This window comes from Oreochromis aureus, linkage group 13 (genome assembly GCF_013358895.1).
Source record: "Oreochromis aureus strain Israel breed Guangdong linkage group 13, ZZ_aureus, whole genome shotgun sequence".
Lineage (NCBI taxonomy): Eukaryota > Metazoa > Chordata > Actinopteri > Cichliformes > Cichlidae > Oreochromis > Oreochromis aureus.
Window position 1 is genome coordinate 28,704,973 of NC_052954.1, and position 13,007 is coordinate 28,717,979.

At 39.7% G+C, this 13,007-nt stretch overlaps 1 protein-coding gene across 2 annotated transcripts in view; it reads right to left on the bottom strand.

Moving 5' to 3' along the window:
* Positions 1 to 13,007, bottom strand: part of cdh11 (cadherin 11, type 2, OB-cadherin (osteoblast)) — an 88,619-nt gene that overhangs the window by 14,103 nt on the left and 61,509 nt on the right. For both annotated transcript variants that reach the window (XM_039621854.1, XM_031743893.2), the window contains 3 exons: positions 11,684 to 11,803; positions 10,024 to 10,191; positions 4,266 to 4,453 (listed from right to left, as the gene is read on the bottom strand). In XM_039621854.1, the coding sequence (XP_039477788.1) occupies positions 4,266 to 4,453; positions 10,024 to 10,191; positions 11,684 to 11,803 (476 nt within the window). The remainder of the gene's footprint in view (positions 1 to 4,265; positions 4,454 to 10,023; positions 10,192 to 11,683; positions 11,804 to 13,007) is intronic.

Consider the following 13,007-nt stretch of genomic DNA (forward strand, 5'->3'; position numbering starts at 1 on the left):
GACACTTCTGTTTTGGTTTATAAAAAAATAAAGTAAAAGAATATCTGGTTTGGGAATCTTTTCAGGATTTTGGAAGTTCTATGGACGTGCCTAACTCGGATGGGACCGATGAACTCACTGTAGAGATTATATATCTTATCTCACTGGAGTAGCTGAAAAGTGTTGCTGAGTGGAAAGACATTGTAGGCCTATTTTGGATAAGTGATGGATGGAAATATGAGCAAACCCTTCAAATGTTTCAACTTATTTAAATTCAGTCATTGTTTAAACAAATTCATGTATTTAAATGATTCTAATTTTGTGTCACAAAGATTAAATTCTGAATGTCTGTGTCTTTTTCCGTTCTTGCACACATGCATGCACATGTGCATATGTGTCTAACACTGCTGTTACAATGAGGTCACTTGTCTGTACTTTCAGCTGTGTTGAGTAAGATGTTTACCATCGCTTTTAGCATTTCACAAGCAGAGAGGGCTTTTTTGCACTTGTTGTTGGATAAAGCCAAACATATGTGCACACAAAAGTGCACCCACACAAACATAGTGCACCACTTTAGTGTAATCATTTGATCTCATTTCTTTGATTGGAATCCCTTGCTTTTTTCCTAATCTGTCCACTCAGCCAGTGGTTTCTAACAACTTTTTCAGGGGAATCAAGGACAAAAGTGTCAGTATTTTGACTGTTCCAGTCTGTATTTCAGTTTCTCTTCAAATCTAATAATTCTCTCCTGAGAGCTTTCAGGCATAACCATACTTGTATACTATTAGGTTATGCCTAAATTGTGAGTTAACTGCCTTGCTTCAGGGAACGCAAATGGTAGCTATCAAGAGAGGAGAGCAGAATTATCACTCACTCATTTCTATGCTTAGTCTTAGTGACACCAGTGGGAAGAGTACTCCTAACCCTGGCAGTCTTAATGCCATCCTAGAGTTCTGACTTGGAAAGGATTCACTCATGCAGACGATTGTGAGGGAGGAAAAAAAAAACATGAAACTGACTTGTATCGATTTATTCACACAGAGATTTTCCCACAGCATCAGTAAAAGCGAACTGTGGGTTAAGGGTGGCTGTTCTTTTAAGTAACGTCATTGCTGTCTGGATAGGGAATGCAACTTACCACAAATGACATCGTAAATCATCCAAGCATATAATTACATATTTCAATATCAAGTCTTTTACTAAATTGGACTTGGTTTGGAATTTAGGAAGAAAAAAAGTCTTTCTGTCCCATTCTGAACAAAGAGAGATTTGAGTGTACATTTCATTCCTATTTTTCCTGACACATTAACAATATGACCATAAAGGCTTTTTTTTTAACTGAGAGATTTAGGGGTCGGATGTCCTGGGAGGGAGAAGCAGACTAGTGCAGCTCAGTGGAAGATTCAACTCATAATCCTGACCTGAAGCTACATATACAACAATGCTTCTGTGTGTGTGTATTTGTGTGTGTGTGTTTGTTCGTCAAAGAGAGAGAAAAAAAGAAGAAATGAGTGAAATTCTGCGTGTCTGACAGAGCATTGTATGCATTTCTGATGGCGGGATCGACGGGGTACAGTTGAGAGAATAAGGGACTGGTTGTGTGCAGGCATTAGAAAGACAGAGAGACTGAGAAAAAGTAATTGTGTGTGCTGAGCTGGATCACTGAAAGCCACAGTTGTACTGTGTGTATGTGCGTGCATGTGTGGGTTACAGTAACAGTGCAGAAGATGAGCTCTGTGGCCTAGGGAAGCATGAAAGTTAATGCACTCTCACTCTCACAGACACAACCATGGACTTTGGTGGTCATATCAAACAATATGAAACTGTGAAGGTTCAGGGAAGGGAATAGAACAACATTTTTGAGCTGCTTCAACCCTTGCTTGATATTTTTATTTCTTTTTTTCCCTTTATTTGGCTTCACTTATTTCCTAATGCAGTACTTCAACACACAAATATGGACAGTGGTTTAAGTCTGGCTTGGCTGAGGCTAACATTAAATTGCTTTTTCTATAGAAAAAGTGCTGCCTCAACTGCATTTCTCTGCTGGCAAATTGAAAAGTGTGCAATGACGCACGCATAGTTTCCATAAGAGCTAGCTGTTGAAACAGCCACTGTCAAATAACAGACCTTTGACAAAATGTTCATTACCAGAAAGTCATATAACTATAACCTGCAGTTTAAAATGCAAGCAAAACAGAATTAAATAACTTTGTAATCCTTTAGACATTTATATTTAATTGGAAATAGAACAAATAAAATGTTGAAAAGGAGAAATGGCATTCTCCTTTTCCAAAATGTTCATTGCTTAAAAATGCTTAAAATCTATGTAAAAGACTACATGGGTAAATAGTTCCAGATGAACATGTAATAATCTAACAATGGCAGTAAGTTTAGGGATTTCATCATCTAAACTATATAATTTGATTAAAGGATTCAAAGAATCAAGACAAATCTCTGTAGGGAAAGATAACGTCAAAAACCAATAATGAATGGCCATAATCTACAGGCCCTTGGGTGGCACTGCATTAAAAACAGGCACTGCTCAGTAATGGAAATCACTGCATGGGCTCAGGAACTCTTCAGAATCTCACTGTCAGCAAACAGTTTAATGTTACATCCACAAATGTAAGTTAAAACTCAACCATCCAAAGAAACCATTTATAAATAATGTCCAGAAAAGCTGCTCCTATATCTTGAAGCACATTGAAGATGAACTCGGGTGAAGTGAGAAACTATCCAACTGTAAAAATAAAAGCTGAAATTGTTTTTAGAGATCATGGAGGAGACTTACTCTGGACTACAGAGCAGAAGGACAGGGATATTTGGGCTTGTTATCCGCACCCATTTCTAAAGCCAGCACCGGTGATAGTTCTGGATTAGTGCATTAGTACACATGGTAACTCTGTATTGAATGAAGGACATACCAAAACCTAACCTACTACCAACTACCCAAACAGAAAGTGCTTAGCCTAACTTTCGCATGTACATTTACTTGTGTAAATTCTGCAGTAGTTTGCATAACATAGTTCAACAGCCGGTAAGATGGAAGTAAAAATGTCAAAACTATGCTGACTCCAGTTCTCCCACTCCTCCCCTAGAACAGCTGGTAGAATGTGAATGAGTTCAGTCAATTTATATTTTCTTTGGTTAACCACAGCCCTCCTGTGAAGGCACCATTATTACTGTCTAATTAAATCAGGCTTTAGAGAACCAAAAGATGATGTATTTCATAGGAAATTTCCTTTTTTTCAGCACGACAGTATCAAACTGATACTGATAAGATGCATTGCAATTCACTGCTTACATCAAATAAGCATTTATCAGCCATTTTTTATTTGGTATACCTTTTCAGCTGCGTGTAAAAGCAAACTGGCTAGTTACATGAGAGCAACTCTGTGCATTTGGGCACTACAGCATGTTGTCAAGACTACCAGCTAAAGTTCAAACTAAAATTCACAATAGAGGGAAGAAAGTTGATTTAAGTGACTTTGAATGTGGCATGGCTGATGGTGTCAGACAGGCTGGTCTGAGTACTTGAGAAACTGCTGATCTACTGGGATTTTCCCACACAACCATCTCTGGGGTTTATAGACAATAGTCGAAAAAGAAGAAAATATCCAGTGTGCGTCAGTTTCTGGGTTAAGATGCTTGTTGATGTCAGAAGTCACAGGCAAATGGCCAGACTGCCAGACTGGGTAAAGCAGTCCAAAAAAGATTTATCATTACCAAGGTAGTGGCAGAATTTGGCATAAGCAACATGAAAGCATCCAACCTTGTATCAACTGGCTCAGACTGGTGATGGTGATGTAAAACGGTGATGTGGAGGAATTATTTCCTCGCACATTTGCCTCTTAGTACCAACTGATTATAACTTGAATGACACACCCTACTCGAGAATTGTTGCCAATCATGTCTATTGCTTTGCCCCAACTTTGTGGTTTATCAAGTGATAAAATGAAACAATCTAATAAAGTAAAAGAGGTTTACTCATAAACCCATGTGAATCAATTAAGAACAAAGGGAGCTTCAAAATGAGTTTCACCCTATTGTTTGGTTGTCCAGACCAATGCGTTACTCCTTTGAAAAAGTACTAAAAACCCACTCTAAACTGTCATAATCAGCAAATACTGTTAGCATAGCTAAAGGGCTAAATATTTTAAGAATTAGTTGGGGTCCAAAGAGATGGCTACATAGTTAAGATAAGAGAGTGACTTCCATCTGGTGAACCAAACCCAAGGGAGGAGGTGCAGTTTTAACTTGCTAAGTTTTTTTCTTTCTTTTCTTACCTTCTTCAGTTTAATGACAGCTTCTCTGGTTTCGGAGTCAGTGGTCAGTTCAAACATGTTGATTCCGTCTCCATCTATTAAGCGGTAATTCACCAGTCCGTTGTCTCCAAGGTCGGGGTCTTTAGCTTTAAGACGGCCCACCTCCTCTCCTGCGACTTTATCCTCTGACACAGACATCGAGTACACACCTGGAATATAAAAATATGTGTGTCGGCTTCTTGGTGATGATAGTGATGACTTTTGGTCACAGCTTGCTTTTGTATTCAACACTGTTCAATCCTTGGCTGGTTGCCACTGTGTTTACTATCTGAGGCAGGGTCAGTTTTGGAGGGCAGTGAGGGATTAACATGAACTATACCATCTGTCTCATATGGCCCAAAGGATATTAATATCCCCTGTAGTGTCAGGTGTGTGTGTGTGTGTTTGTGTGTGTGGGTATGTGAAGAAGCAGACACCTGGTTTTCAGAATGAGAACAGTATGACCATATGTCTACTCGCTCCCCTGTTTTTTTTTCCTTTCCCTTTTTTGTGCTCTTATTATCTCTCCCCTCAGTTCTACCTGAACCACTCCTCCCCATTTCATCTAATTTTTCTCTGCTTATTTTTTCATAAAAAAACCCCCCGCTCTCCTCTCAGCGCTATCATTTTATTTATTTTCTTTTCCCAAGTCTTTCTTCCTCTATCTTTTCCACATTTTCCTATTCTTGTTTGTCTTTCCTCAATTCCTCCTCGCCTCTTCTTTGCCTCTTCCTACACCAAGATTTGGGCATGGAACACAAAGTAAACTCTACATTTATGGGCTGTACACCGTTAGCGTGTTTATCCTGCTTGTCCAGGTGTGGCAACCCTGTGAATCATGAAATTCAGTCTGTCATGTGGCTTCTGAGCGATTCACAGGACTTGATCCATTCAGCCTAAATCCCTCCTGCCACCCTCAGGCCTGTTACTTTTTCCTCACATCTCCATCGATCTTCACCAAATCCCTCTTCTCCATCTTTCGTCTTCATCTCTGTCCCTGCCTTTTAAACTCCTCTGTGCTGTTTGACTCTATTTGCTAAGATCTTTGCCCTCTTTATCTCTCCTGTGCTTCTCCCTTTTCCATCCTCCCAAATCTCGTCATTCATCCTCACCTCTCCTCCCTCATCGTTCTATTTCTTGCATCCCTGTCTCTCCTCTTCTCCTCCTCTTTTTATGTACCATTTTGGTTAAAAGCTCATTTCATCCCTATCCCCCCACTTTGCCCCTTTTCCTCTCTCTTCTCCTGTCATTCTATTCTTGCTTTTGCTAAGTAGCTTAACATCAATGGCTTCTGGCGGCTGAGTTAAACATTGTATGACAGAACACACAGGCAGCTTGGCATACCTGGCTGCAGGCTAAAATGAAGCGCGTCACATACAGGAAATGTACATTTACATTTAAAGATGACAGTGGAAGCAAATATGAATTCACTGAGTTCGTTACTGCAAAAAGTCAGGCACAGGTTAGTCTCCCATACCAGGGAGAGCGAGAGAGATTTCGGCTACTGTCATTACTCCCACAGACTATAAGCTCATAAATCGGCCATGTTCAGATATAAACACTAATGAAACGTCTAATAAGTGTAATTTGTGTAATGACCACAATCTCTTGGGTCGGGAGTTTTATCTGATGACTGACTTTAGAACAATGATGCCTTTTATTACTCAGTAATTTCCTAGTCAGACTTGTGATTTTGATGTGTTGTGATATATGGAATTTAAACTCAGAAGCGAAGTTTGATGTCTGAAGAACTAATATGCCTGTGGTGTGGTTAATTATATTGTGGTGGGCGTGGACTGAGTTTGCAATTAAATACTCTTTGCCTAAAGAGCACATAAAGCCTCGGTTTAAAGATTAACCAAATTGCATAACAGCATATTTGTTTAAACTATCAACAGTAATTCCACCTATGCACACGTTTGAAGAGATTTCTACTCAAAAATATTGTCACTCCTGATATTTTTATCAGTGTTTGGACCCTTTATTTCATTTAAACAACTTGCATTTGAAATTACTGATTTATTAGAGCAGCAGAATACAGTTGGCGTTTGGAATCTACATATAATTGGGGAATGGTAACACAATATTATCCCCTGGAGCCTACAGGTGGCTGCTGGGGCTGTGGAGGGGTTTAATAGTGGGCAGCAATGGTGCTGACATGGCAGAGGGAGAGAAGGGAAACTCTGCAGCTTAAACAGGCCACCACATTTGGATAGGACATGATGAGAGTGGGGAACATCACTATAGCTGTGTGATGCAATGCAGCTGTTTCCTGACTAAACTCGCTCAAAGTCTTCATAGCATTCGTGTTTAAAATGTTCTGCACACTTTGACTCGTCTTAGCTGACATAGGCTTCAGCCCCCTGCAACCCAACATTGGAAAAGCGGTTAAAAGAAGTTATGCATTCCATTCTACCTAAATCAGACAGAAGAGCTAAAACTAAAGTTCCAAGATGAGTTTAATTTTTCCAAGATTTATGAGAATAGACAGTTCTGTAATAGAAGTCACTGAAGGTAAATGATGTGCAAATAGATATCGCCCAAAAGATCTTTCACCACTTCAAACGCCTTTTTATTATCTGCTTTGTTCTCCATTGTTCCTGTTCAAACAAGAATGAGAGAGAAGCGCTGCGGCTGACATATATTAACAGTATTTAACAAAACCATCTCTGTCATGTCAGCCTAATAAAGACTGAAGTCAGAGAGAGTTAAAGAACAATCAATTGCTATTTGCCTTTGTTTTTCTGCTCCTACTCCTGTCTGTGCTGTGATGGATTTTTCGAGGCTGCAAACGAATGACGCTTGATAATGAGGTGAAAAGAGAGAGAATTGCAGGGACAGAAAGTCTCTGAGAGAAAGAGACATCAAGCCTTGGAGTGAAAGGAAAAAAATACAGCAGCTTGAATGGAAGCTGAAAAGCTGCTAGAACACAAGAGGGAGTCTAGCTGTGCCATATATATGCATTATTTTTCGGTGTGTTTTTATCTTTTTTATTTTTATTCCATCTTTGTATCTGTTTTATTTTTGCTGTCTCTCAGACTCCGTTTTTCTTTGGTGACTCTTATCTCATTTTCCAATTTTTTTTTCTTCCTCTCCTCTCTCTCACTCTGCCCAACTACTAAATAAGTAATCACTGTCCTCATTCACACCATCTGGGAGAATATTCTTGCAGGTGGTTGTCCTGCTTTTACTTTTTATTTATTTATTTTTTGACAAGGGTACCGAGTTCCACAACATATTGTTATTTGGTACGTTGTCTTACATTACAGATGTAAAACTGCCAGTGATGCAGTAAGTAATGTGGTTATTTAGACATAATGTGGCTATGTGTGTGACTTGATCCTGTCTCTTGAATATTTTTCACCTGGCTCATGAAGAAAAGTGGATTGCAAAGCGTTCCATGGTTGGTAAAGCACATATGCTGGCTTAAAGGAGATTATGAAGTGGGCTACTTTTTTTTTTTTAGGTCAGTTACTAGTCTTTTGTTTAAAGTTTTCCACAAAATTTGCGTTAGTAAATCAGCCACTTAAGGTTTTAGGCTCTCCCTTCCTTTTTTACACCATCTGTCACTGTGTAAGAACATGTGGCATTATTAAAGAAACATGCATATGCCAGTATGGAAACTTGTATATATGCTTCTCGTGCTCACTGAAGAAGACGTGCTGGAGAAGAAGTCTTGCCTTTTGAGGAGTTTTTCACTGCTCATAAAACTCTCCATCTAAACTCCCTCAAATGTCCTTTTGTTGTGGCCTACAGCATCACATTTCAGCTTTGCATTGCAACACAGCTGTCAGCTTGTTATAATATACAGGAACCGGAGTGGTGGTTTTGACTTTCTCTCTCCCTGTCTTTTACATTATCTCCCTCACTGCTTCTGCTCATGTCTCTCCCTTTTCTTGCCTATTCAGCTTCTCCACAGGCTAAATCCTGATCCCTCATCTCTTGTTTTCTCCCCATTTCTTCTCTCCATCCATTCCTGAAGCTATTCTGCAGAATCTCTGCCAGGAGCCCTTCTGCTCAGCGCTATAGGAGGGGAGGACAGAATGATGAAGGAAAAAAGAGCCATAACACAAAATGGCAAAGAAGTGGGGTATAAGATGAATGAAAGGTGGACATGAAGGTCCACTGGGAAGTGGTTGCAAAGAAAAAATGCATTGGTGTGAATCCTTGCTGAGGTTTAGGATGTTTCTCTTTGAGGAGAACCAGAGAGGTTAAATCGTTCTCTGAATATTTGCTATTTGGCCGTGCACGAGATGTGATCAGAAAGTTCAAAAACCTTACCTGGCATAAATTTGACCAATCTCTCTTTCAACAACTTCGCAGGCATCAAAGAAAACTTCCAGCATGGCTGCCATTTTTAAATATATATTGCACTCTCTAGGTCCCGTTTTGACAACTAGCACTGTGCACTCTGCTGTTGCACTGTGGACCCCAAACTTACACAGATAGCAAACATTATCTTTTGTTTCCAAACTGATCTGAATTTTTATGGAAGATCATTGCTGCTGATGAGAGCTGGGTCTCCAAAGGGTTTCAGTGAAAAAGTCTAGAGTTCCCAAGCCTGAAGGAAGCACGTTGGGTGTGGAACAAGACCCAGAGAATGCTTATCATTTTTTCAGCATTCACAGAGTTGTGCACCAATAATTGGTTCCTCGGGGTGAGACTGTCAACACAGAGTTTTACTGTATTGTCCTGAGGCATCTGGGGGAAACATTCAGAGGAAATGATCTGAACTGTCGTGCATGTCAGTGTGCCATTATGTGCCAGCACAGAGCACATTGAAAATGCAGGAGTTCTTTGGACTTACCACACAATATTTGCTCACCGCTTGCCCCTGCTCTCCATATTTACCTTGCCATGATTTCATCCACTTCTGGAGATTTAAATCACATTGGAGGATCCAGCAGGCCACTCAGAGGCACAAGCAAAAGGTAACCTGACAGGACATGGCAACCGTGCTGGAAATGGTACAGACTTTCGCAAAACTTGAATGGGAGATCATCATTATCCAAATGAGGTAAGGTTGCTGAGTTTTAGAAGCCCATTTCCAAAACTTCCAAATCATATAGAATGGATTTACAGCAGATGGGCATTTTTTGACTTTGTACAGTATTAAATGGAACTAGAGAAATCACTATCATTGTACTGGTTGTTTATTTTGTCACCGAGGAGCCAAAAAAGAAAAGAAAAGAAAAGAAAAGAATTTCTATTAATAGATTATTAATAGAATCATTGGCAGTTCTGTATCATCTGTCATACAGAGAAATAGATTTAGATAAAAATATAAACTTCTCATGAAAAATGTAAAAAAAGTAGAATTAAAAAATATTCAAATTTTGTGCCTCTGTCTCCTTCTACCGTTCTTCACAAATCCAGAGATCCGCTTTTTTCATTGTGCTGCTAATATGTAATTCAACCAGTGCCCTAGGGAATTTCTAGCTAGTATCCAAAGACAGTCATACATGCCGGGGGATACTCCAGGATATGACACTATGCACAACAACCAGTGTATTGAAAGCCCTTGCACTGACCTTTGGTGATTATTGCATGGTGCAGAAAAGGCTAGGAAGATCCAGACTGGAAGTTCAGATACAGTGTAATAGCTCTGGTGCCATTTGGTAAAAGGTCTGACACTTTCACACCTCTAATGGAAATGCCTAACCCGAGGAAAATGACGTACAGCTACACAATACAGTACATATTATAGATGGATAACTAGAAAACGTAGGCGTTTACTCACTCTGTGGAAATTTTGGAGGGTTGTCGTTGACATCTGTGAGGGTGATTTTAACTTCTGTGGTCCCTGACAGCCCTCCCATGTGACCACCCATGTCTTTGGCCTGGATGACGACATCGTACTCCTGGCGGGCCTCACGGTCCATGTTTGGCAAGGCAGTACGAATTATACCTGAGCAGACAGAGCGGTAACATGAAATTAATGCTAAAATAATGCCTTCTTTTAGCCTTTCTGGAAAACAAAACCACTGGAAGCTTGTGGGTGAGGTTTTATGGATTTTTGAATGATGAAAAAAACAGCAGATGTCTGCATATCTACTCTTGTGTTGTATATGCTACTGTACTCGTGTTTTGTCACACCATGTACATCATGTGCATTTTACATGATGTCATTACAAATTATTAAGAATTACAATAAGGAATTGTATACCCGTTGAAATTAATAAATGAAAATGTTAAACAAATCCCACTTTGAAAACACTATCGGTTGCTAAATAAAAACTACCAATTTACAATGCATTTATTTCAAGATACTTCATTTTGTAAGAGAACGCATCATCACTCATCATTTAAATAAATAAGAACTCTAGTAGAACATTTGTGAAGTCTTATTTTTATCTATTTCAAGCCCCAGTGATTTTTCTCTGTTTAATTCATCACCCACTACTCTCTTTCCATCTCTCTCTTTCTTTCTGCACATGTCTAGCTGCAGTGTCAGAGAGGCTTTCTGCTGTCATATTATGCCAAAAGTGTGTGCGTATGTCTGTGACAGCATGGAAAGCTGATAATCTCCAAACCAATTAGAAATGTGAGCTATGGATTTGAGCCAGTCAAATACCCAACACTGGTTTGATTAGCCAGATTTACTCTGCCCAAATCTCTCTGCCTCTCTGTGCCCTAACCACTCTCTTTCCATGAACTATCTCTCTGTAAACCAATTTCTCTCTCCTTCTCTACCCTAACCTCTCACTTTCAGTTCTTCTTCACTCTCTCTGACCTAGCACAGCTCAGTGTTTGCCCTAACCTCTTTCCTTACATCCAATTTCTTCTTTTAATGCAAACCCAAATATTAGGCCTCAGCTCTGCAGGGACCAAAGCTGAATGTCCGCTGGGGACCTCTTTCTACAGCTTGCCTTCTTTTCCTCACCAATTTCATTGGAAAGGATGTGTTGTTACACGATCCCTCTAGCACAGAGTTCTTGGCTTTTTTACATTAAGAGCAGTAGAAGATGGCAATGTGGAAGAATTAAAAAGAGGTTTTGAGTTTGCTCTTTGCAGCAACCAGTTTTTATGAGATGCCTGGCAGAAGGCACTACAATAGTAGAGTTTAAAGTCAATTGCATTGATTATTTTTCCTAATTAATTATATTCACTTTAAAATTTTGTGACGGTTAAAATTTGTTCACTGTTTGTAGCGGTCTTAATTCCTTTTGATTTGGCAGTTGTGCCTTCCCCACGTCCTAACTCCAGGTGATACAAAGACACCGTGCAGAGAAATAAACGGGAAACGCATTGTTGTATCGTTCATGACAAGCCTTTTTTGTAGTCGATCTTAGACCTGCATGTATACTACATCACTGTAACATCAAGGCCTTTGAGCCATTGTGTTTTGTTGTGTTGCAGACGATTATAAGCCTAGTTCAGGGTTTTGTTTGCAGCCTTACCTGTCTGAGGCTCCACAGAAAAATAGGGTTGTCCTTCCAGTATGCTGTACACCAGTCTGGCACTGTTGCCGTAGGTGGGGTCATCAGCATCTGTAGCTGTCACCTGCAACACTGACGTACCTACAGGACAGAAACACAGACATGACAAAAAAGTCAGGAAGAGATAGCTCTACCTTAGTGATTCGGTTCAGGAATGGTTTGACAAACAAGCTTGTCACAAAAATGTGCGCCGATTCACCTGCCTGCACCAGCCGGATGGGAAAGGGAATGAAAAACACTCTCCTGTCTCTCAGACACTGCGGCTGAACGGGCTCCTGTGGGGCTGGTCTCCACTATTATTTCTCTACATTTCATCATTGTCTGGTGGAAACATCCAGTCTCCAATTTTGGTGATTTTCATGTTTTAAATAAAACAGCATTTCCTCCGTGCTCTGACAGAGTTCAACAACCCCATGGATTTATGCAAACCTTTCAAAACTCTTTGGATAATCTGAAAAATTCATGGTTGTTGAGCCCGAAACATGACAGTTTATCTTAGTTCCCCCCCAAAAATGGACATTTCACAGATATGTTTTCACCCAAAGCATCTGCATCCAGTAAATCCCTGTTAACTCAGCAGACACAGTTATGCTGAGCAAATAGGCCAAGTAAATTAAATTTGCAGAAGTGTGAAATACATTCTATTAACTTTGCATTATTATTGAAGTTTTGCTTTTCCGATGTAACTCAGAAAGGTGTTTCTTTTCGCTAGACCTGTGCTGCTCGCTAAAGAAACATAGTATTAAAAGTGGTTTAGACGTGTATCATTACCGGCTCTGTTAATATAAATAAAAAAATAAATAAAATAAAAACAGGCAAATAAAGTGGGGTTTTTTTGTCACCACCCAAGTCAAAATTAGCTTAGCTTGTGACTATAAAGTTATAATATTTTTAACTTTTTTTACACTAATAAATCAGGAAAAGACTAACTTCTTACTTTTACTTTTGTAGGTTTTATCTTTATTTAATTTTTATATCTTTTTCTCTTTCTGTCCTTCTTCAATGGAGTGTAGCCTGTGAGATTAGTCAAGCAACTGGAGCTGTACTGCACGTACACCCAGATACACCACACTTGTCACAAACCAAGCACAACTTCCCAATTTGGTGCTGTATTCAAACTCCAATATGTTTCATCTTTCCCTCTGGCATTTCAGTGCCAATACTTCCCTTCATTACCCCCTGCTGTTTCAACCCCTCCACCACCCCAGCATCCACCTGTAGGCCCCGGGGGGGATGTTCAATCATCCCTCTCCAATTTCTATGTTCTATTTGTGGGTAGTGATAA